General features: G+C 38.8%; 1 protein-coding gene across 1 annotated transcript in view; it reads left to right on the plus strand.

Annotated features, from left to right (window-relative positions):
• The window catches only part of KNTC1 (kinetochore associated 1), a 68,620-nt gene extending 43,221 nt beyond the window's left edge, over positions 1 to 25,399 (plus strand). The window contains exons 43-64 of the mRNA XM_029226437.1: positions 437 to 546; positions 2,616 to 2,823; positions 4,585 to 4,674; positions 5,725 to 5,896; positions 5,983 to 6,041; positions 6,177 to 6,393; positions 7,386 to 7,459; positions 8,483 to 8,693; positions 8,813 to 8,922; positions 11,244 to 11,290; positions 12,659 to 12,737; positions 13,952 to 14,070; positions 14,785 to 14,920; positions 15,578 to 15,673; positions 16,046 to 16,102; positions 19,001 to 19,055; positions 19,145 to 19,208; positions 19,777 to 19,906; positions 20,966 to 21,055; positions 21,523 to 21,668; positions 22,475 to 22,565; positions 24,473 to 25,399. Of these exons, the coding sequence (XP_029082270.1) occupies positions 437 to 546; positions 2,616 to 2,823; positions 4,585 to 4,674; positions 5,725 to 5,896; positions 5,983 to 6,041; positions 6,177 to 6,393; positions 7,386 to 7,459; positions 8,483 to 8,693; positions 8,813 to 8,922; positions 11,244 to 11,290; positions 12,659 to 12,737; positions 13,952 to 14,070; positions 14,785 to 14,920; positions 15,578 to 15,673; positions 16,046 to 16,102; positions 19,001 to 19,055; positions 19,145 to 19,208; positions 19,777 to 19,906; positions 20,966 to 21,055; positions 21,523 to 21,668; positions 22,475 to 22,565; positions 24,473 to 24,517 (2,406 nt within the window). The 3' untranslated portion in view covers positions 24,518 to 25,399. The remainder of the gene's footprint in view (positions 1 to 436; positions 547 to 2,615; positions 2,824 to 4,584; positions 4,675 to 5,724; positions 5,897 to 5,982; positions 6,042 to 6,176; positions 6,394 to 7,385; positions 7,460 to 8,482; positions 8,694 to 8,812; positions 8,923 to 11,243; positions 11,291 to 12,658; positions 12,738 to 13,951; positions 14,071 to 14,784; positions 14,921 to 15,577; positions 15,674 to 16,045; positions 16,103 to 19,000; positions 19,056 to 19,144; positions 19,209 to 19,776; positions 19,907 to 20,965; positions 21,056 to 21,522; positions 21,669 to 22,474; positions 22,566 to 24,472) is intronic.
• The last annotated feature ends 435 nt before the right edge of the window (positions 25,400 to 25,834 follow it).

The raw sequence follows: 25,834 nt of genomic DNA on the forward strand, positions 1-25,834 counted from the left end.
GGGAGAAGTAAGTGGCCCTTATTTTTCACTTTGCAAAAACAAACCAACAAAATCCTGTTTTCTTTACTATGAATGTAAAACATTTTATTTTATTTGCAAATAGTTGACATATCAGGAATGTAACCATTGTAGAAATGGTATATGTTTTGACGCCTCATTCCTACGCAGTAATGGGACTGTTTGTTGCTAACTACCAAACTTTACTGAAGAGCCAGGGGTTAGTGTGACTAAGAGAGATTTTGGACCTCTAGCCAAATATACCTGAAATTTCAGAGTGATGGTCGAGTTGCGTAGTATGAAAAAAATAAAAGTTGAAGAAGCTATAGAAAAATGTTTCTCTAAAAAAATGGATAGTAAAAGGGCAGGTCACAACAGTGCCCTTAGTCTGATACATTTCAGTTTAGCAGGGTTTTTGTTTTGCTCTTTTTATTTCTAGATTTCTTTCCAGCCAGTTTTTAGGCAACATTTTCTCACCAAGAAAGACCTCATTAAAGCTCTTGTGGAGAATATAGCTATGGATACAAGCCTCATTCTGGAATATTGCAGGTAATTCTTTAAATTTCATTGGTATTTTTGCTGTTAGCTTAACAAACCGGTAATGCTAATGTGAGAACACAGTGATAACAGTGATTATTACATGTGGCCCATGTCTGATGTTTTCTTTTGCTCAACCTCAAACTGAATAAGTCCGAACCAGATTAAATTCTCTTATGATATCACCTTTTTAATTCACTCTTTGGTGTTTCCTCAACTTGCCTCATGATAAGCATCACGTGGGGCACTTGATTAAAAATACAGATTCCTGGGTCCCTCTATATTGGTTCTGACTCGGCAGGTCTGGGCTGAGGCCCAGGAAACTGGTCTTAATAGAAGCTCCAGACGATTCACATGATAAGGGAAGTTTGGGAATATTCTGAGCAAGTAAACTTCTAAATCAGGCCAAGTTAGGGGCAAGTTGATCTTAAATTAAAAATTGGTGAAAAGTATGATTTAGGGAGAATTGTTTTTTAATAACTTTAAAAAACTGAGACCAAATGTTATTTATAGATACAGCTTACTGTGATGAGGAGGATCAAATGATTTATAATTTATATCTCAGTTGTTTTTATCTGATAAATTTAGATATTAAATTTGCTGGCCCATTATTAGTTTCAAAGTGGTTTCCCACACATCATCACGTTTACTTTTTATTGTATATTATAACCAATTTATGTATGAGAAAACAAACCCATATTAGGTGCCCTGCTCAAGGTCAGATAATAAGTACTGCTCCTAAAATACCAAGGGTGCTGTAGTCCTTATCCAGTTTGTGACAGATGGGTGGAATCTCAGTTCTCGATAATGAGGCTGCTTAGTGCATTTCCTCACCAGACAGGGATCTAGTTCTTTGTCCTTGTGGATGGTGGGGAGTCATGTCCCTGGCTGTCACCATCCTGAACCTGCAAGTTAGGGACCATAGGCTGCTCATAGCTCTAACTAGCTGTGACCTACCTGCACTCTGATATAACAAAACCATAACATTCTTCAGTTTGGAGCGCTACAGATCCAGAATGAGGCACGCACACTCCGTCTTCTTTATTAATTTGAACTCCTGGTAGATTTTTGTCTGTTGTTTTATGGCATGACCCCTTTTCTGAAATTGAAATAGCTATAATTATGTCAGGCTCATTTCACAATCGTTGTGCTTACATATGGCATTGCAGATTTTTACTTGTGTGATAGTGACCTTCTTGCCTCAGGCAGTCCCACTGAATAAATTTAGGTGACCTTTACAATTTCAGGGAATGACTTTAAAATTATTGTATGTAAAGCTCTTCTTGAGATTTCAGTTATTCTGTATAACAGATTAAACTATCCCTATCTTATTAATAGGGCTTAGAAGGCATTTCAGTTGTCGATTTGTCTATACTAACCTGATTCTTAATTTTTAAATGTACTACTTTTTCCAATTCAGGTGGAACATATTAAAATCAAAGTCCCACATAATTCCATCCATCAGGGATAATCACTGTTAAGAGTTTGGCCTATATTGTTCTTTTTTTTTTTCCTTATGCATTTACTAACATGCATTTTTAAAAGTTTATGAAAAATAGAATTGTACATTATCTTATAGCATGTATCCTTCACTTAACAAAATAATGTCTTCTCAGATTAGGACATATAGCTCTTCCTCATATCTGTTGAATCCTATGGTATTCCTTTGAATAAGTTATTTAACCAGCCTCCTATTGATGAGTATTTGTTTCCAATTTTTAAATATTACAAGCAATTGTTACAGGACATCCTATATGTGTATCTTTGCTACTTTTGTGAAGTGTATGAAAGTGGAATTTCTCTATTAAAGGACATAAATATATATTTTCAACTTTATTACAAATTTCCCTCCAAGATTGTGCCAGTTTATATGCCCACCAAGAATATCTGATTTTTTATTTTTATCTGATATTTTTAAAAGCAAGAATTAACTTTGAAAACAAGTAGATGGTCTGGTTATGACACTTGACAATGCAAGGGTTAGATTTCAGTGGTGGGAGCTCATACCTAAGTTTTCTGTGAGAAACTGTAGAAATGCATGCATTTTGGGACATTCATGTGTAATTGAATATTTATTTCAGCACATTTCAGTTGGACTCAGATGCAGCTCTTCAGCTGTTCATTGAAACACTCCTGCACAACACTAATGCCAGCCAGAGCCAGGGAGACACAAGCACGGAATCCACAAAGGAGCAGCGTTCCAAACTCCTGGCCAAAGCCATCGAAATGGTTCCTTTACTGACAAGCACAAAAGATTTGGTCATCAGTCTTAGTGGAATACTGCATAAGGTAGATGAATGGTGAAATGAATGCATTGGGTCGTTTCAAGCATCCCTCCTACCCTTAATTAATCAGGTATCTATAGTAACAAATTGAAAATGTAAGTCCTATATTTTTTGTAAACTATTAATTTTCAAAAAACTTTAAATTTATGTATTTTTATTATACTTTAATACAGCACGTTTCCTGTCTTTTTTTCCTCCAAAATAAAAATAGCCCTTTTCCCCAGATTTTTAAAAATAGCACACATTCTTTGAAAAAGATCAAACTAGAGAGAAAGGTATAAATCAAAAAGTGAAATTTCCCTACAACCCCACTCCCACAGATTAAAATGTTAATAATTTGGTAAATATCTTAGACTAAATATACTATCCTGTCACTCTCTTTTTTCATTTAACATATTGTCGTTACATGTCAATGCATAGATGTCTCTCTCATTTTTGACAGGTACATATTATTCCACTATGTGGATGAAACATCCTGTATTTAACCAGGCCTTTATGAAAGGACATTTAAATTTTTTGTAAATTTCATTATTATAAGTTGTTAAAATGAATATCTTCATACACACATTTGCCCTCTTTGATTATTTTTTAGGAGATCTTCTGAGAATTGGAACTTTTAGGTCAAGGGGTAGTTTGATGGGGGAGTGAAGGTGGATAGAAGGGGAAATAAAATTATAAGACTAAAATTATAATACTTCAGTTTTATGTTTTGCTTGTAATTCAGCCAAAAATTATATAGACTTGCTCAAAATTTCTAGGTACTAAAGAGATCATCTTCCCACTTGAACAATGTTATTATTCACGTGAATTTAGTTGGCATTTAAAATTTTTTTTTAAAAGTAATGGTGTGTGGGCAGAAACAGAACAAAGAGAATATTTCCTTTCTTTTTATAAACATATATAGATGCCACCCAGCTATTTCTTGTATCTTAATATATGGTTATAGCTGGAATGAAATCCTTTGAAAAGGTTTTGCTTGGAGGCCCACACTTTTAGTTATGTCATTTCCAAGAAAAGGTCAAATTTCTCCTGTTCTAATTTTCCCATCATAAATGGAAGAAAGAATTTTAATTTAAAAACCTTATAAAATTATTCGGACTTCCCTGGTGGCGCAGTGGTTAAGAATCTGCCTGCCAATGCTGGAGACACGGGTTCGAGCCCTGGTCTGGGAAGATCCCACATGCCACAGAGCAACTAAGCCCGTGCACCACAACTACTGAGTCTGTGCTCTAGAGCCCACGAGCCACAACTTCTGAGCCCACGTGCCACAACTACTGAAGCCTGTGTGCCTAGAGCCCATGCTCTGCAACAAGTGAAACCACCACGATGAGAAGCCCCCGCACCGCAACGAAGAGTAGCCCCTGCTCGCCACAACTAGAGAAAGCCCGTGCACAGCAACGAAGACCCAACACAGCCAAAAATAAATAAATAAATTAAAATTTTTTTAAGTCTTATAAAATTTTAATATGTTTATCTTTCTAGGTTTTTAGTACCTTAAGAACATTTCTCTATTGAAATGACATTGCCTCATACAGGTTTCTTAAAAAACAGCTTTTGAGACATTCTAAAGATGTATGTTTATTCTAATAGTTAATTTTAGAGATGAGAAAATGTTAGTTCATTTTTTAAAGAATAATCTAACTTAATATTGTAGTGCACTGAGCTGTTATATTTGTAATCTCTGCTGATGAACATAACTGCATAAAACCATCAACCAGCCTGGCAACGTCTTCTCCAGTTTTGACATATTTTTGTTTTTATACAGTTGGATCCCTATGACTATGAGATGATTGAAGTCGTCCTGAAAGTCATAGAAAGAGCTGATGAAAAGATAACCAACATTAATATTAATCAGGTATAACAAATAATATTGTAGATTTTAAAATTATGTTTTTATTTGGACCATTTAAAAAAATTACTGTTATCTAGTAAAGACTTATCTAGTAAGTCTTTCTGGACTGTCCTCTGAACTCCCTTTAAACTGTAGTTTTTACTCTATTTCCTTTTCTTTAAAAGGGATACAGAAGTAGAAAGAGTTTTTGTGCTCTCCATGTTTTATCTTAATCCAGTTTTTGCTCTACTGAGGCAATTTAAATCTGGCCAAGAGTACAAAGTCACGAAAAGACTGATTTAGAAGAATTAAGGCAAAAATATTTGTCATCTGGCAAAAAAAAAAAAAAAAAAATCAAAGCATGTAAGACCCGGAGTCAAATTTAGCTTTCTATATTAGTAGGTAGGTCCTGGACTAAATTCTATTTTAGTACTCAGTAACTACCTAGTGTTTTACAAATATGGTCATAGGAGCTTACATATATTTTTTAATTGGATTTTAAAAATTAAAAGAAAATGGGTTGATTCAAAAAGTTATATAAGCCCCAGGGACTTCCCTGGCGGTCCAGTGGTTAGGATGTGTCTCTTTCATTGCCGAGGGCCTGGGTTCAATCCCTGATCAGGGAATTAAGATTGCCCACATGCAAGTCGTGTGGCACGGCCAAAAAAAAAAAACAGTTGTACAGGCCCCCAGAATATAAGATGTAAGCTTAAGAGAGAATATAGAGGATTAATTTTAGATCTACTGCCTATGTGTTTAAAGTGAAATCAAGTATTTTTGAGGTATATCTAAAACTATTTGAAGAGAGTAGAGAACTTCCAAACTCTGGTTTATAAAACATCCCACCAACAACAGGGTTTCTCCTAGTATAATTTCTTTAATGATCACAAAAGTTATGGTTTAGAAGAATAGCATAATAGTTTTGAAGGTAAAACTACGAAAGGTTTTGATCATCTTTATGAATATGAGACTGTCCCAGGAATGGAACCCTATGATAGTATAGAATTAGATGATTTTAAAACACTTAATGATGGGTTTAACCTCACAGGAAAATACTTTTTTAATTTAATGTAGGCATTGAGTCTTCTGAAACATTTGAAGTCATACAGAAGAATTTCTCCTCCAGTGGACCTAGAATATCAGTATATGTTGGAGCACGTAATAACTTTGCCATCAGCTGCCCAAACTAGACTGCCTTTTCACCTAATATTCTTCGGCACAGCACAGAGCTTCTGGAAAATTCTCTGTATGTTCATTAACTTCTTATGAATTGTACCGAATAGCCAAAACCCTTTTCTTAGGTAAATCATACTATCTTTGTTTCCTTTCTAGCTACGGAACTCAGTGAAGAATCCTTCCCAACATTGCTCTTAATTTCTAAGTTAATGAAGGTAATGGGTTAAAACTCATAAAAGTCGTACCTTTATTCTGTAATTCATTCAGACCCTGTGTAGAAAGATTTTATGCTGTTTTCAGCATTTAAAGGTGAGCACGTAAGTCAGCGTTAATTTTTCCTGTCTTTGAAGTTCTCTTTGGACACTCTGTACGTGTCTACAGCCAAACACGTTTTTGAAAAAAAACTGAAGCCTAAGCTCCTGCAGTTAACACAAGCTAAATCCTCGACACTGATTAACAAGGAGATAACTAAGATCACTCAAACCATCGAATCCTACTTGTTATCTATCGTTAACCCGGAGTGGGCTGTAGCCATTGCCATCAGTCTAGCCCAGGATGTCCCAGAAGGTATGGATTCTTCCTTTAATTGGGCTTAAAATGGTCGGCTGTGTTGTTTTTGGAACTTGTAAAAAAATGTACTCCTTTCTCATCTTTAAGGAGAAACAGTATGATAGCTTAGAAATGTATGTGACCCCTCTCCTCACTTGCGGCACTGCTGTACATTAAAGAGGAACCAAGCAAGACACCATGCTGCTTGCCCAGGGTGCAGAGACATAGGCATTGCTCAGCTTGAATATAGATTAATACTTCCTCATATCCAGTCATACATACTTTCAGTAATGAATCCTTAGACATTGTTGCATGATCAAAAAAATACACAAACACAGGCACTTATTGCCATGTTTTTGGTTGTAACAAAAGTTGAAAATAACTGGGCTTCCCTGGTGGCACAGTGGTTGAGAGTCCGCCTGCCGATGCAGGGGACGTGGGTTCGTGCCCCGGTCCGGGAAGATCCCACATGCCGCGGAGCGGCTGCGCCCGAGAGCCATGGCCGCTGAGCCTGCGCGTCCGGAGCCTGTTGCTCCGCAACGGGAGAGGCCACAACAGTGAGAGGCCCACGTGTCGCGAAAAAAAAAGAAAATAACTGATTTTTTAAAATGCTCATTTGTCAGGAACTGGTTAAAAAAATAGTGTATTCATAGAATGGAATTCTATGTAGTTGATTTGGAAATATATCCAAGATATATATTAAGTGAGAACAGCAAACTGTACTACATGTATGATCTTATCCCATTTTAATGTGCTTGAGCACATGTGCGTGCATACACAAACACACATACACAGAAAACTTCTGGAGGAATGTAAGGATCTAGGGGATAGGAATAGAAACTGAAGGCCTCTGTGGACTTGCACTTCCTACTTTGTATCCTCTGGCCTGTTTAAATTGTTTTTTACTATGAGTATGCTTCCTGTCATTGTTTTAAAAAACTGGCTAATTTGACTGAAATACATTGTCTTGAAAGGACTACGATTTGCTTATAAATCTTTTATCTCTCTAGGTTCCTTCAAGATGTCCAGTTTGAAATTCTGCCTGTATTTAGCTGAGAGGTGGCTTCAGAATATCCCATCTCAGGTGTGTCTGAACTGTAAGATTGAAGGCTCCTCTTTTTTTTTTTTAAATGAAAGGGTAGCTGATTTACAATATTATATTAGTTTCAGGTGTACAACATAGTGATTCAAAATTTTTATAGATTATACTTCATTTATAGTTATTATAAAATATTGGCTATACTCCGTGTGCTGTAAAATATATCCTTGCAGCTTGTTTATTTTATACATAGTAGTTTGTACTTATTCCCCTACCCCTATATTGCCCCTCTCTCCTTCCCTCTCCCCACTGGTAACCACTAGTTTCTTCTCTATCTGTGAGTCTGTTTTGTTATATGCATCCGTTTGTTTTATTTTTTAGATTCCACATGTAAGTGGTAACATACAGTGTTTGTCTTTCTCTGTCTGACTTATTTCACTAAGCATAATACATACCCTACAGGTCTATCCATGTTGTTGCAAATGGCAAAATTTCATTCTTTCTCATGACTGAGTAATATTCCTTTATATATATGTATATACTGTATCTTCTTTTTCCATTCATCTGTCAATGGACACTTAGGTTGCTTCCATATCTTGGCTACTGTAAGTAATGCAGCTATGAACATTGGGGTACAGGCTCTGCTTTCTTTTTTTTTTTTTTGCAGTACGCGGGCCTCTCACTATTGTGGCCTCTCCCGTTGAGGAGAGCAGGCTCAGTGGCCATGGTTCACGGGCCCAGCCGCTCCGTGGCATGTGGGATCTTCCTGGACTGGGGCACGAACCCACGTCCCCTGCATAGGCAGGCGAACTCTGAACCACTGTGCCACCAGGGAAGCCCTCTTTTTAACTTAAATTGTGCTCCCCTAGCATCCCTTCTCATCCTGCCCCGGTGATAGGTGTTTTCAAGGGTTGGATGCCTAAACTGGAAAAAGAAGATGAGGCTTGGTGTAGACACTTAAATGTGTAACTAAGGCAGAGTGGGACCTTGACTGATAAAGCTGGATTCTTAGGCTCACTTGCAATTTAGAAAACAAGCGTTTCTTTTTGCTTGGAATTTTTTTAAAAGGATGAAACACGTGAAAAGGCTGAAGCTCTGTTGAAGAAGCTTCATATTCAGTACCGGCGATCAGGCACGGAAGCTGTGCTCATAGCCCACAAGCTGAACACTGCAGAGTATTTAAGAATGATCGGAAAACCAGCACATCTCATTGTCAGTCTGTACGAACATCCCAGCATAAATCAAAGAATTCAGAATTCATCTAGCAAAGATTATCCTGGTGAGGGCAAAACCCTTTTTATCTTTTTGTCCAAGGAGACCTATCCTTTTGATTCCCAGGTATCTTGCATTGAAAACCTGAGGTTTTCTTTCTTTAATTCTTTGCCTTTAATATCTTAGATATTCACGCGGCTGCCAAAGAAATAGCTGAAGTCAATGAAATTAATTTGGAGAAAGTCTGGGACATGTTGTTGGAAAAATGGCTGTGCCCATCTGCCAAACCTGGTGAAGTAAGTGCTTGTTCTGAGCATGTCTGTTGTTGAGTATGAGCTGATGGCTTCTTCTCAAAGGCTAATTATTTGTCTTGCAATGATACGACTTCTAATTAGGAGCACGGAATGTTAGAAGGAGCATTCGAGCATTTTAATGCCTTCTGTTGTCCGATGAGTTTCAGTGGGGTTGTTTACATTTTCTTTTCCTTTAAATGTTGTTTTGCTGCTATTCTACCTTTTTTTTTTAACTTGGCAATGTTTTTTTTATTGAAGTATAGTTGATACATTCTGCCTTTTAATTGATGAATTAAATTAATTTCAGATGAATTCTTATATAAAAGAAGTGGCCTATTCTTAGACTCAGATTCATGTGATTATTTTATTTTTTTATTTTGAAATAATTTTAAAAGTACAGAAAAGTTGCAAGAATGGTATAAAAGAATCCCCTGTATACCCTTCGCCCAGATCTATCAGTTTTTAACATTTTGCCACATCTGCTTCATCACTCTCCCTATAATATATTTACACATAACATTTTTCTGAACCATTTGAGAGTAAATTACATGTGTCATGCCCCTTTACCCCTTAAGAATTAAGTTTGTAGTTCGAAGAACAAGGATTTTCTCTTAACCACAGTATAATTATCAAAATCAGATAATTTAGTATTGATACAATATTGGTAAAATACATATATATATTATGTATACCTGAATTTATGGTCCATGTTACAGTTTAACCAGTTGTGCCAATAATGTTCCTTACAGCAGTTTTCTCCTCTGGGACCAAAATCTAATCCAGGATTATGTGTTGCATTTATTTGTCATGTCTCTAATCTCTTTTACTCTAGAACAGCTCCATAACTTTTCTGTCTTTCATGACACTGACATTTTTGAACAGTTTAGGCCCGTTATTTTGCCCCTCAACTTGGGCTTGTCTGTGTCCTCATGATAAGATTGGAGTTACGCATTTTGGATAGAGTATTACCTGAGTGATTGTGTGTCTTGCCCAGGGTCTGACATCTGGGGGCTCACGATGTCTCTTTGCCCTAATAGGGATGTTAATTTAGCTAATTTGGTTATGCTGTTGTCCATTTCTGTACCACATAATTACTACGTTTCCTTTTATAATTATTAGGGGAGATGTTCTGAGACAGTGAAATATTCTGTTCTTCAGATTCCCCCCTGCACCACACATGTGCCTTGATTTAGACTCTACTGATGATTCTTACCTGAATCTGTTTTATCTGTGACGGGACCTGGACATTTTTGAAGGGTGCAGGCCATTTGGTTTATAAAATGTCTCGTTCTGGGTTTACTGATGTTTCTCATGATTAGATTCAGGTTATGGATTCTTAGCAGCAGTACTCTATAGGGGATGTGTTCTCTTCAGATTTGAGAACACATAGCATCAGTTTTTTAGAAATAATATTAACATCTAAATTTATGATGGGATTTGGCAATCCAAATGCAGAATCTTCGGAATTGTTTCTTCTGAGTTTTCAGGCAGAATTTAATGAGGGAGATTCTATAATTCCTCTATCCACCTAGGCAGATATCCTTGGGGAAAAAAATCCATTTTTAAACAAATAGTATAACTAACATGACATTAGATTTTCAACTAGTGGTTTTTATATTACTTGGCGTTCACTTTAACAAGTATTTTTTGAGTATTTACCAAGAGCAAGGACTGTGTATCAGTGGAAACAGAGGACTTAGAAGCATATCCAGGCCACGTAGAATCTGTGTTTGACTCAAACCCACATGTTTTAACTTATGCATAAACCTGGAGCACTAAACTGAAAGCCCCTTGAGACCAGGAACTGTGTTTATACGTATAGCACCTGATACATTTCTTTGTAAGTCCCCATAAATATATACTGAATTAAGGGATAAAATTCATGGAGTCCTTTCTTTTTAAAAATTACCCAATGAATGTAAGCTCCAGGAGGACAGGAATATTTGTTTTATTCACTCAGGCAAATGCCTGGTGCATGGTAAGTGCTCAGTACATATTTGTTGACTGAATGAATGTGAGTAATCCCATTTTTTAAAGCAAGAATCTTCTCATAAAGTAATGAATTACACTGTAATTCCCTGTCTGTAAATAAAAATTTTTTTATAAATCTTTTTTTTTTTTTTTGCTGTCATCAAACATGGAGGTGCTGGGAGTTGAACCCAGGGCCTCATGTATGCTCAGCGTGCACTCTACCACTGAGCTACACCTCCTCCTCTAAATATAATTTTGTATATTGGGTTTTTTCATCTAATAGACTTTCATAAGCTTATACAGTCAACCAACTTTCTTCAATTTTTAACTTTTTTTCTTTCACTTTTTCAAAGACACCATCAGAATTATTTGAACTTCAGGAAGATGAAGCACTACGAAGGTATTCTTCCTGTACTTATGTTTGTCTACATCCTGTTGCCTAGTAGGAATCTTACCAATGAATGTGTTAGACATTGGACTTTCTTGGTATAACTTGGATCAGAACCTCTGAGAAGAATCAGTTCATTGATATATGGCTGTGAGTGTGTTAAGTATCTCCAGTGGAATAAATAAAAAACAACCAAGATCCAGAGTTTCTGAACCCTCAGTGAGTTCCTACTAGAACACCTTTATCAGAGAATGTACATTGAGCAAAGGAAAACTCTTCTGTAGCTAGGACTCTGCCCCAGACCCCTGTGTATTCTCTCTCCCTGGGGAGCTAGGCTGGTTCAGATATAGGCCACCAGGATTTCTTTTTCCCTTCTAACCTAAGACTGAGACCTAGAAAGGCACATTGGTATTGCGTACTGTGCTAAGTCTGACTAGTCATGGCTTGCTCTCTTGAGAAGACTATATCTGTGCTCAAATCAGAAAATGTGGTAATCTATTAATGATGCTTGGCATAGGCATGGGAAAGGGAGTGGTAGCATGCATCCCAGCTTTTTGCCATTCTGGTCTGGACCCAAGTAGCTCAGCTCACTCATGAAGCCCTACACCCTACATTGGCCCTGGAGATCTGATGGTGAGAGAGGATGTGGAAAGATAAACACTGGAAAAGAATTTTTCCTGGTTTTGGGAGAACTGGCCTAGTATCCCCTCCATGCCCTTCTTTCCTCTGGTCACCCCTTCGTCCTTGCTTAGTCCTTTAAGGGCAGGGACACCTTTGTCTAAGCAAGAGGTAGCTCCTGGAACATCTGACTGAACCAGCCACCTGGACAGGCTTAGAGGGAAACAGTTCAGAGAGAGAGAGAGAGAACCCCAAGAAGGAGATCCCAAAGGGTACTTCATGCCAATTTCATAACTTCCTGCCTTTTCCCACTGGAATCTCCACCCCCCTCCCCTTCCAGTACACCTGATTGTCTTGCCCTTCTCTGGAGGGGGCCAGTCAGCCCTGAGTCCAGAGGTTAAAACGTGCCACTAACAAGGTCCTGTGAACTAAACCTGAAGTTTCCATGTGTAGTGTTCAATGTACTTTGCAGCTATGGTTAGTATGATTTGTATTAATTCCTTAACTAGAAAGAATATACGTTTTGGGAGGTTGACTAGCCATTTCATAGAGAGGACTGACGCTTGATATTTATTGTCTTTATTATCTTCTTTAGCTGTGAAGGAACTCAAGAAAAAATTAAGCACCCTTTAAAGGAGATAGCCCTTCAGGGCTGTGTTTGGGATGTCTAATGACTTTTTCTATGGAGAGTAAAACAGGTCTCTTGTTTTGCTAATCTCTCACTAAGTTAAAGTCTAAATGTAATTAACAATTTTTTTTCAGAGTCCTGTATCTCCTTCTGTCTCGTCCAGTTGATTATAGTTCAAGAATGCTGTTCATTTTTGCAACATCAGCTACAACTGTAAGCTCTACGAACTTAGTCAAAGCTCATCTTTACATCTAAGCTTAACATTTTTTCCTGCATATTTACCATTTACAAATGATTAAGATAATGCTCACTTCTGTACTTACTCAAAGTACATCTTACTCTACAGATGAGGATTGTGGTATCTGCCGAGCTCCGTTTAGTGCTGGCTTCTGAAACATCCTGCTTGGCAAACTGAGTGGTGCAGCTGTTGACAATTCCCATGGGTTATCCACATTCACTGTTTTAATGCCCTGGTCCAGCTGCATCCCTAATACCAGAGGCCCCAACGAGCCAGCCTGAGAGAAGTCTCCACCCTGGTCTCCAGTCCCTGCCTGAGCTGTCACACCCCTTCCCCACTAAACTCTAGGGATAACTTTCCCTTATCCCTAAAGGCAACTCGATCTCCGGCCTTCAGGCTTTTACATATAGAAATGTTCTCTGAGGCAGTTGGAGCAGAGGGAGAGTAAAGGTGTAGATAGAAGGAAGAATGGGGAAAAGGCTGAGATGCTGATTGTATGTCTTTGACCGCAAGGGGGGAAAAATCCCTTCTTGCATATTAGTTTATCTGATAGTCATTCTTTCAAGTAAAAATGGTGTTCCATGAAAAGTGCCTGGTTCAGCTCACAGCTCAGTCATACAAGGGCTTTTCCCTGAAAAAACCCATTGCCTCACGGTGTGCTTTACGAGTACCTCCTGTTTAGTCATGTAGAACATTAATGAATATGTTTTGATTAATTAATAGTAACACGTATTCAAGTGTGAACTCATAGTACTATATTCAGGAGTTGAGGTTTAATAAAATTAATTCTTATTGCTTCAAGAACCTTCTTAAGTGGACGTCTCTTGTTGGCAATACTGCAAATGTGAAGAATGTGGTGGCTGCCACAGCAGTTGGGTGTTCCTACCGTTCACCCACCAGTGCTTTTGCACCATCAGTGCAAATATTAACACAGTGTAAAAGGCAGGTATACCGTTATAGTATTATTACAAAAGTGGTTCTAACTATTTTCCTTCTCAAAGAGTGTAAGAAACCCTCCAACCCCCATGCAGGGGTCCATGGAACACACTTTAAGAACCACTGACTCCCTAAGGGCAGACATAGACTTTAATGTTTTAAAAACTGATGTGGCTCATGTTACCTAGATGGAAACTCAGTTATCCAACTACAGCACGCGGCACAGCTCTACAAACCTCTTTTGGTCTTACAGACGTTAGGTGTGCACCAGCTCACTTTCGCCCACAGAACGCGAGCCCTGCAGTGTCTCCTCTATTTGGCTGACAAGGAAACTGTAGAATCTCTCTTCAAAAAACCCATTGAAGAAGTGAAGTAAGTGGAAGTTTAAAAATCGTATTAATAGAAAACAGATTCTTTGGAAGCATAACTTTTAAGCCCCATAGTTCAGAAGAGCGCGTTAGAGGGGCCGTGTCAACGTGGTTCTGTTGCCTCGGGTGTCCTTGACGTTCTGGCAAAGGGGAAACAGGCCTTTAAGAACATCTTGTTTCCCTCGAGTCTTTGAGACATTTAGAAACTGGGTGTTTTCTTCATCTTGCTCAGATTGATTTCTTTTTATATATATATAAATTTATTTTATTTATTTATTTTTGGCTGCATTGGGTCTTTGTTGCTGTGCACGGGCTTTCTCTAGTTGCAGCGAGCGAAGGCTACTCTTCGTTGCAGTGTGCAGGCTTCTCATTGCAGTGGCTTCTCTTATTGTGGAGCATGGGCTCTAGGTGCGTGGACTTCAGTAGTTATGGCTCACAGGCTCAGTAGTTGTGGCACATAGGCTTTGTTGCTCCGCGGCATGTGGAATCTTCCCGGATCAGGGCTCAAACCTGTGTGCCCTGGATTGGCAGGCAGATTCTTAACCACTGCGCCACCAGGGAAGCCCCTCAAATTGATTTCTTTCTAATATTCCATGACTATATTTAGAAGCTTAAAATAGACATTTAACAACAAACTGTCCGATATTTCCAAGGGAAATTATTTTAAATGTAAATATGGTCAGTGAGGATGATTCCCATACATGCCTCTGTTTTCCAGATCTTATTTGAAATGTATAACTTTTCTGGCATCATTTGAGGCTCTGAATATCCCCATCACATATGAATTATTTTGCAACAGTCCTAAAGAAGGAATGATTAAAGGTCTATGGAAAAACCACAGCCACGAATCCATGGTATGTACACAGAGTCATCAGGCATTGGGGCCTCCATCTTCTCAGATGCTCTTGTGTTCACTCAGCTGCCTGCCACCACTCAGAGTTCTGAAAGACAGAACCAGAGAAACTCTTGGTTCCTGAACAGGTCTACTGCTCTGAGGGCTTCCTGACTTTCCTATCCTGGCAGGTGACAAGGCAACTTGGAAGTCCCCTTACCTCTCTCCCTGAAAGCCTAAGGCCTGAAGCCATCCCACCTACCCGAGGGAACACTTTTATAATCCCTCCCCAAGTCCTGCCTGTCCTCATCTAGACAGACTTCCCTGTGTAGGGAGTATTGTTTCTCTTCCTTCTAGTTACTGGTGGGAATGTAGTCTCTGAGGCAGTTGGAGCCCAGGGTGGGAAGGGTATGAGGCCAACAGGCAAACTGTTCTAGGAGAGATGAAACAAAGCGGGGAGGAAGGGGAGTCTGAGATGCTGTGAGTCCATAGCGGCAAGAAAGAAAAAGAAGATTTTTTTTTCTTTCCCTAGAGAGATGAGGGCCTTCACTGAAATTAGGCAATAGACACACTTAGACTATAAGCATGTTTTGTCTTTAGCTGCCCTACCTTTTCCAAAGGTGGTTTGATTTACTGGTGTCTTGAAACAGTATGAATTTTTTTTTTTTGTCTGCTTCAGGCCGTAAGGTTGGTGACTGAGCTTTGTTTAGAATACAAAATCTATGACCTGCAGCTTTGGAATGGACTCTTGCAAAAGCTTCTTGGCTTCAGAATGGTAAGTAAGACTCAGTGCCCTAGACTGCAGTATATTTTAAAGATTTTGCACAGCATCTCCTAAACATTTTGCACTGATACTTGTTATTGAACAGATGGATGTTGAAAACATTTCACTCTCACTGGCTTCATGCCCAACTTAAAGAACTTGGCGTTAGGCCAGAGAAAGTGCAAACTCAAAACTGACATAAATTTCATTGGAAACAAATGGACGTTTCCCTGGCCTCTTTTGATGTTTGCGAATTTGTAAGTGACCTTCTCTGGTGGTCCTCACAGAAGATAAATTTTACTGATATTCTTGTGAAAGTTTAATTTTCACATTGGAATTTTCTGTTTGGGTGGTCTTCAGAACTTTTGTGTTTTATTTTTTCAGATTCCTTATCTAAGGAAGGTTTTAACAGCCATTTCTAGCATCTATTCTTTATGGCAGGTATGTAGTTTTCTAAAGTAAATTTTACAGAATTTAATCTTTATACTCACCAGCTAGTGCTGGATACACTGGATTAAGTGGTCAGCTCCTCAGTGAAGCTGCAGGATGCTGTTCCATTAAAGTGGTGCCTGGACCCAGAAAACTCAGCTTGGACATTGTCTCATCCACGACATCACTTCTCCCAGTTCTTCAGGCCTCAGGAATTACATCTTCATTTATGCCTTCAAAACACTTTGGCTCAATTATAACACTGGTCACGGTATAATTTATTTAAATCACACATTCGACTGCCCCTCTTGGACTTTGAGGACCCTTAAAGTCAAAGACCATGTCTTATTCATCTTTTCTAAATTTCATGTGTTGTTCACACACATTATATATATATATATATATATATATATATATATATATAATAGAAATATATAATTTATTCTTAGTTTAATAAATTAGAACATATGCTGAGTAAAACATGAAAATTTTTCTTTACCATTTCCCTTCATAATTATCTCCCCCGAAGTGACTACTGTTGACAATTTCTTATGTTTTCTTCTAGAGCTTTCCTATTATATAAGCAGGGGTGTGGGCACGTATATGTGTGGGTGTGGGTGTTGTGTGTGTATGTCTTCATTTTGGTACATATAAATGCAATCACATTCTAGACAAAGTGTTTTTTTCCACATAACAATGTATCTTGGAGATTGTTTCACATCAGCACGTATAGATCTTTTTTTTTTTTTATATAATTCACACATAAAATTTACCCTTTTAAAGTGTACAGTTAGGTGGCTTTTAGTATATTCACAAAGTGTGTTACCAACACCACTATCTAATTCTAGAACATTTTCTTCACCCTGAAAATATACCCCATATCCATCACGGATCATTCATTCCTTCTTCCCCCCTCCCTCTAGCCGCTGGTAACCACTAGTCTACTTACTGTCTCTGTGGATTTATCTCTTCTTCTGGGCATTTCATATCAATGGAGTCATACAATATGTGGCCTTTGTGCTTCTTTCACTTACCATAATGTTTTCAAGTTTCAGCTACATTATCGCATGTATCATACCTTTTTTTTTTTTTTTAATAAATTTATTTATTTATTTATTTTTGGCTTCATTGGGTCTTTGTTGCTTCACACGGGCTTTCTCTAGTTGCAACGAGCGGGGGCTACTTTTTGTTGTGGTGCGTGGGCTTCTCATTGCAGTGGCTTCTCTTGCTGCGGAGTACAGGCTCTAGGCACGCAAGCTTCAGTAGTTGTGGCTCGCGGGCTCTAGAGCACGGGCTCAGTAATTGTGGCGCACAGGCTTAGGTGCTCCGTGGCATGTGGGATCTTCCCAGACCAGGGCTCCAACCCATGTCCCCTGAATTGGCAGGCAGATTCTCAACCACTGAGCCACCAAGGAAGTCCCATATCTTTCCTTTTTATTGCTGAATAATGTTTCATCGTATGGATAGACCACATTTTATTTATCCATTCATCATTTGATGGATATTTGGGTTGGTTCCACTTTTTGATTATTAGAATAACGCTGCTCTGTGAACATTGGTGTATAAGTGAACATATGTTTTTGTTTCTTTTGAGTATGTACCTAGGAGTGGAATTATTGGGTCTTACAATAACTATGTTTAATCTTTTGAGGTATTTCTTTTTTTTTTTTTTTTTTTTTTTTTGGTACGCGGGCCTCTCACTGCTGTGGCCTCTCCCGTTGTGGAGCACAGGCTCCGGATGCGTAGGCTCAGCGGCCATGGCTCACGGGGCCCAGCCGCTCCACAGCATGTGGGATCTTCCCGGACCGGGGCATGAACCTGTGTCCCCTGCATCGGCAGGCGGACTCCCAACCACTGCGCCACCAGGGAAGCCCTATTTCATGATTTTTAACTCTTAATTGTTCTCCAAAATGTGGAATAAAATGTATCATAAGTTATTTAACCACTCCTCCTGTTGATGGAAATTTATGTGTTGCCTTATTCATTTTTTGAAATTCGTTCTCTCCTTCCGCCTTTCCTATGGTCCTAGCACAATGTCTGGCACATACATAGACTTAGTATAAATTTTGTTTTCTGAATTGAGTTCTGACACTTTTTTCCCAAATGCAACAATAATGAATCGTGGAAGGATACATGGACCCCAATGTTCATAGCAACACTATATATTTACAGTAGCAAAGATACAGAAGCAATCTAAATGCCCATCAACAGATGAGTGGATAAAGAAGCTGTGGTGTAGATAGATAGATACAATGGAATACTACCCAGCCATAAAAAAAAGAATACAATTTTGCCATTTGCAGTAACATGCTTAATGAAGTAAATCAGATTAGGACAAATACTGTAAGATATCACTTATATGCGGAATCTAAACAAATAATACAAATGAGTGTGTATGTAAAACAGAAACAGACTCAGAGAAAACAAACAAGTGGTTACCAGAGGGAAGCGGGAAGTGGCAAATTAGGGATATGGGATGAAGAGATACAAACTACTACATATGAAACAGATAAGCAACAAGGATATAGTATATAGCACAAGGAATTATAGCCATTATCTTATAATAACTTTTAGTGGAGTATAATCTGTAAAAATACTGAATCACTTGCATATAATATTGTAAATCAACTATACTTCAATTTTTTCAAATATAAATAAATAAGGTATTTTGCAGAGCAAAATTAATAATAATGAATCAGCCAGGATTATATGTTAATATCCTGAAATATACAGTTATGAAGGAAAATTCTCCTAAAATCTTAATGATCTAGAACTGGGAGATAACAACTTATAATTTTGGTCTTAACATCAAGAATATAAGCTCTAAGTGTATATAGTTCTGTGACTGCAAAATAAAGAGAGGTTCATAAGATCCCAGACATGAATTCTTTAATAAACTTGTTTCTGCAGGTTCCCTACTTCAGCAGAGCCTGGCAGCGCGTGGTTCAGATACCGCTACTTTCAGGTATCTTTCTCTCCCCTCTCCCCGACACACTGACAGTAGCCTTTTATAGTTATGCATATAGACACATTATTGTTGCTTTTAATTTTCAGCCTCTTGTCCTTTAAGCCCCAGTCAGCTGTCAGATTGTTGTGAGAGTCTCATCGCTGTCCTAGAGTAAGTAAAATATTTGTTTTCCTACCCCCCAAAATCAGATTTGTTGCTTATAAAATTCCTTTCTAATAAACGTTCCTATGAGTAATTCCTTTTTGGGGGGAAGTTAAGCATACCACTTGATTTGAAAATAAAGTATCTCTATTATTTTTACAATGTCTACTTTCCACATGCAGGGCAACTAGTGAACTTATATTCAACCTGCATTCCCTAAACTTTGTACCCAGTTTTAATGTGAGTATAGAGCACCTTTTGTGACTACTGTAAATCATACAGTGTTGTCTCATGGATTTTGAGTCTTCTAAGTATTCGTCTTTAGCCATGTATAGACTTTCAGCCACAATTATAGCTGCAGTCAGGAGTCTGTGTTCCTGTAGATCAAGTCTTTTATTTCACGAAGGATGTCATAAAAGGCTCAAACTACTCATTACTAGGCATACGTTATGCACCAGCATTTTAATGTTTAAAATTACTGAAACCATAAACAGGTAACCACTGTGGAAAACTAGGAAGGCCAGTAAAATCTAGTGAATATGACAGGTTATTAACTAATTACCGTGCTCTCTTGAAGATGTCCAGTTTCAGATGATCTTGACCTGATCAGAGTGGCCAGGCAGTATGTCCAGTTAGAGCTTCCGGCTTTTGCATTAGCCTGTCTAATGCTCATGCCCCACTCGGAAAAAAGGCACCAGGAAATAAAGGTATTTTGCAAATTGTTCCTCCGGGGCTGCCAAGGGTGTGGAAGGTCTCATGCTGCATGTCTCCTGCAAAAGGTTCCACTTTCTTTTCACCAAACCTGTAAAGCATGAGTGGGATGGAAGGTTTGTGTGGGGGTCTGGTGGGAGGCAAGACTGAGAGACAGATGAAGGTTTGTCTGAGGGATGCCCGAAGAGGAGTTTGTACCTTATTCTTTATCAGTGGGGAACAGTGAATTTTCCTGCCAGAATAAAGTGAAATGATCAGGCAGTATTTTTGAAGGAATAATCCACGTGGGCCTGATCAGAGGAGAGAGGGGGCGAGAAGTGAAACTCTTGGGAATCATTGCATTTGAATAGGAATTATCCAACAATCTTGTGGCTAGGCAGGGGAAGCCTGAGGGGATAAGTACCCAAAGCAGGGTGGTAGCAACGAAAATGAGCTAGGTGGGAAAGATGCAGCTTTACTTGGTGATTAGATGTGGGAGATAAAAGAGAGTAGAGTCAGGTTGTGTGTGGGTGTCTAACAAAGGCACCACGAGCATTCTGAGGATAGAACTTTTAAAAATAACTCCCATCCCCTTTATACTATAGAATAAATAGAACAAAGCATTTGGAAATGTTTTACAATTATTTCCCCACGGGTAGAGAAGCCAGTACATAGAGATCTATATAAATGAGCACACATAATTTTTATTTCTCACTTGCTCTATTCGTTGCATTTTTTCAGAGCCATCTGTGCCTGTCTTTGACTTTGTTCCTTTTTGACTTCTTAAACTCATCCATTGATGCTTTTTCAGAGTTTTAGTATTTAAATAGATTCCTTTTGGCACTTAGAATGACAAAATGCTTATTAAGCAACTCTTTGCTGTTGGAATAGTTATTTGTAAAATGCTTTTTTTCCTTATTTCAATAATTTTGTTGTTGTTGATAGAGGTGGTTTTTTTGCTGTAGTAGATATGCTTTATGATATTTCAAATTTAAAAATGAAAACCTTCCAGGTTTGACAGAAATTAGTAGTAATTATACTTTTCCATTAATTATGTGTTGATTTTTTTTCTCTAGAATTTCCTGGGCTCCTGTGACCCTCAGATCATTTTACAGCAGTTAGAGGAACATATGAATACTGGCCAGCTGGCAGGGTTTTCACATCAAGTAAGAGGCAATTTCCTCTCCCTTTTGTTATGAAAAACTTGATATTAGAAGGTAATAAATTTTCCCCAAACCAAGATTAAGCTGAAAACCTACCATCTCGATCTGTTTGTTAATATATACAATTATTTGGCTTTCATTAAAGCCTCATTACATTTTTAAAAGGCAGGGACCCTGGCTGTCTTGTTTATTTAGTGCTCTACTCAGTGGAAAACCTGTAGCCTTCAATACTTGTCATTGTGAACAGTTTTCCTTGCAAAAAGTCCCAAAGTGCTGAACAACAAATTTTTATTTATTCACTGTATACTGAAATGGACCAAAGCAGTCCCCCCTGCCCACCCCCTCAAAGAGGAGGCTTAGTCAGGATGCGATGATAATTTAACTCCTAATTGTCAGAAATGTTTTGGTATTGAATAAGATGACATGGCATCTAACATGTTTTGCGTGCGATGATACCTGTCATTCTACAGGTTAGAAGTCTGGTCCTGAATAATATCATAGATAAGAAGGAGTTTGGGATTTTGGCAAAGACAAAATACTTCCCAGTGTTGAAATCACACATGATGAATACCAACAACATCACTGAACTAGTAAACTATTTGGCAAATGAGTTAAGGTAAGTTAATAAAATTTTTTAAAAAACAACTTAACGTAGAATTTCCTTAAAATTTATCTTTATTTTGGAGGAAGATATCAAGTAATCGTAAAGCTATTTGATTGTAATTAAAGGCTCCAAATAATTAAGCTGTATCATCACTACATTACACATACCTTGCTACTAACACATACTAAGAGGTTAGTTGTCTTGTAATCCAATCTCTTGGAACATGAACTTGGAATCAGACAATTAATAAGCTGCCTGACCTCCCAAAATAGTCCTGCTCTAAAACCCTACATGACAACTTTACTCTTTAGACACTTGACCAAAGAATCAATAGCTATATGTAACATAATTTTTGCTAAGCTTGGTTATCTAATTTTCCAGCACCCACAAGTTTAGAAATAGTAAGCTTCTTGGCATAGGGTTCGGAGGGGATTTGGAAAGTAAAAAGAAGGGAGAAATGGGCTAGCACAGAAGAAAGGGAAAGCTTAGTCAGGATTGAAATGTTTCTGGGTCCATCCCTACATTTGGTCTAACTGTGCTGATCCCTGGAGGTGTCACTTTCTCAGTGCCATGCCATGGATTTCTTTCTGCTTGTTTACCACTTGTGATCCAACCATAATTACAGGTTATCATTTATGAACAAGTAGTATTTTTTGAGGTAAAATTGATATATATAATCAACTCACATACTTCAAGTATGCCACTTGATAAATTTTGATATGTGTATACACCTGTGAAGCCATCACCACAGTGGACAGGGCAAACGTATTTATCACTCCCACATTTTCCTCATGCCCCTCTTCTTGTTGATTCCATAGTTTAGATGAAGCTTCCATCTTTATAACTGAATATTACAAGCATTGTGGGAAACCTGTGCCACCAGGAGCCACTCCCTGTGAAACTCTGAAGGTAAATCTGGCCCAGAGTTACTGGGTTCTAACCTGACACGATTTTTATTTCTAGGGTCTTAAAATTGAGCCAACCTGTTCTGGAGACAAATGTATTTTTATGCGTGACTGCATGTATTTTTTTTTTGTGTGTGGTACGCGGGCTTCTCACTGTTGTGGCCTCTCCCGTTGCGGAGCACAGGCTCCGGACGCGCAGGCTCAGCGGCCATGGCTCACAGGCCCAGCCGCTCCGCGGCATGTAGGGATCTTCCTGGACTGGGGCACGAACCCGTGTCCCCTGCCTCGGCAGGCGGACTCTCAACCACTGCGCCACCAGGAAAGCCCTGCATGTATTTTTATATTTCACTTTTTGTATGAGAGAGTCCCAGACCAGGAATCAAGAGGCCTAGGTTCCACTCTCGGGTTTATTTATTTAATTTTTTGGCCACACCGTGCGGCTTGAGGGATCTTAGTTCCCCAACCAGGGATTGAACCCTGGCCCACGGCAGTGAAAGGGCAGAGTCCTAACCACTGGACCGCCAGGGAACTCCCCGACAAACTAAATTTTAAAGGGCACTGATTAATGTTGTGCTGGAGTATCCATTGCTTTTATTACTTCTTTAATTAGCTAAGACATATACGTTCACTATAGAAAAACAAAAGGAAATCTGGAAGAGCGGAACTTCCCTGGTGGTCCAGCAGTTGAGAATCCGCCTTCCAATGCAGGGGATGCCAGTTGGATCCCTGGTTGGAGAACTAAGATCCCACATACCACGGGGCAACTAAGGCCACACCACAGCTATGGAGCCTGTGCGCTCTGCAGCTTGCATGCCACAACTACAGAGAAGCCTGTGCGCCATGACGAAAGATCCTGCATGCCACAACTAAGGCCCAATGCAGCCAAATAAATAAATAGTTAGATAGATAGATAGATAGTTTTTTTTAAAAAAGAAATCTGGAAGAGCAAAAATAATAATAACAAGAAAACTGATAACTTGAAATCTCAGAAACCAGAGATAAGATCATTGTTAACAATTTGGTGTATGTTCTTCCAAATGTTTTTGTGTATAAAATATGCACGTAAATCACTTTTATTCCTGTTCTGAACTTAAATATAAGGTAAAAATCTTAATTTTGATCACGTTTTGGTAGTTTTAGTGGACGTAATTAAGTTATTAGCGGTTTTTTTCTTCCCTTGGTCCAGATCAGTCACATTAAAATAAGCCTGCATTTTGTTAACATCCATTAATAACTTCCCTTCTCCACTTCCAGTCTGTTGTGCTCAATGGCATAAGATTTTTTTCAAAAAGGGAGAATATTGATTCAGGAGACAGATTTGTGGCCCTTAAAATGTATCTGTTTTTCTCCAATCATATCTGTCTAAAATGCAAAATAATCTCATATGTAGATTTTTAGCAATATAGTTAAGGGCTTAAGTTCTATAGTTTATCAAACCATTTTCTATTTAAAAAACTAAGTGACACTCATAAAAATGCTTCTGTGTTTCTTCCCATTTAGGTGTTTCTTAATGGATCATAGTAAATCATCAGAACCTTTTTCAAGAAGAATAAGAGGAAGTTTGGAATCTGTTGTCAAATGACCTTATTTATTACTACAGTTTTTAAATTGTGCATTCTGTGTACAGTAGCTATTGTCAGATGTTCCTCGAGAAGTAATAACTAAGATGCTTAATAATAGCATAACTGTCTCATAAAGAACTCATGTTACAAATTAATAAATATTTTCTTTGCCAGTTACGTGTATAACTTGTAAAGACTATTAGTTTTTTGCACTCTGTATGAAGGAAAGTTTTTTGCTCCCCCCATAAGAAAAGCAACTACTTATATCCTGTTTCTTCCATCTATATAAATAAGAATGTCAGTCTTTTTAACATCATTCTAGTAAATATGTATATAATCTTTGCTGCAGAGCGTATCCGTCAGTGGCCAGCCAGAAATACAGAAACCACTCTAGCTAGTTGAAGCAGAGAAGGACTGAGTGTCAGGAATTGGTTACAAAGCTGTCAAGAGGACTGAAAGGCAAAAGGGAGATGAAGAGGGGGCGCTGGAGAAACTAAAGGGAAGGGGCTGTTCGCCTAACATCAGAAGCTGCTTTGAGACTTCCCTGGTGGTCCAGTGGTAAAGAATCCGCCTTCCAATGCAGGGGACTAAGATCCCACACGCCGCAGGGCAACTAAGGCTGCGTGCCGCAACTACAGAGCCTGAGTGCCACAACTACAGAGCCCATGTGCTCTGGAGCCTGTGTGCCAAAACTAGAGAAGAGAAAACCCGCATGCCACAATTAGAAGCCCGCAAGCTGCAGCAAAGAGCCAGCTCACCGCAACGAAAAGATCCTGCACGCCTCAACGAAGATCCTGTGTGCCACAACTAAGACCCGATGCGGCCAAAAATAAAAATTAAATTAAATAAACAATTAATTAATTAAAAAAAGAGAAAAGGAAGCTGCTTTGCCTCGGAGCTCTGGCGCTGCTGTTCTGGAGGCTGAGCCTCCTCCCGCCGGCACTGCTGCCCACGCAGCGCTTGGTCACCCTTGGCTATAGTGCTGCCGCCTCCAGAAGGGAAAAGAGGCAGCGTTTTGCTTTCTCCAGCCTCCTGATTCTCGTGCCAGTGCCAAGAAATAGCAGGAATGAACAGAAGCCATCTGGCAAGGGGTCTGGGAGACACAGTCTGCAGGCTGTAAGCCCCCGGCAGGACAGGGCAGGATGGAAGCTGGCCTGCAAGGGCGGCGTGGAGTTGAGAGCCTGCAGCTGGGACCCAGCACACAGAAACGTCACTCACACCTCTATCCTGCCTGTGTAGTCTTTTGCTCTACGTGTGAATAAACTGAATTTGATAATACTAGAATTTGTTTGCCTTTGCCTGTTGAGAAAAATATTTCTGTACAGGAAACAATGTAATATGACTAAAAACATGGGTTTTGGATAAAAAACAAGTCTGGGTTTGACCTCTGGCTCTATCACCTACTAGCTGTGTGATCCTGGACAAGTTATATAACGTCTCAAAGCCTTAATCCCCTCGTTTGTAAACCTGCTACTTGCAGTAGGTTTAGATGGTCATCCACTTGCTCTCTTCTGGAAATTTACATCAGTATTTTCCACAAACCTTTTTTCCTTATTTGGAGTTATTTCCTTAAGATACATTCCCAGGAACAGATTCACCAGATCAAAGGGAATAAAGGTTTTTTTTTTTTTTTTTTTTGACCATGCCGAGTGGCTTGCAGGCTCTTAGTTCCCTAACCTGTGATTGAACCCGTGCCCTCTGCAGTGGAAGC

The sequence above is a fragment of the Monodon monoceros genome, unplaced genomic scaffold (genome assembly GCF_005190385.1).
Source record: "Monodon monoceros isolate NGI ecotype Baffin Bay Population unplaced genomic scaffold, NGI_Narwhal_1 Super_Scaffold_1, whole genome shotgun sequence".
Classification (NCBI taxonomy): Eukaryota; Metazoa; Chordata; class Mammalia; order Artiodactyla; family Monodontidae; genus Monodon; species Monodon monoceros.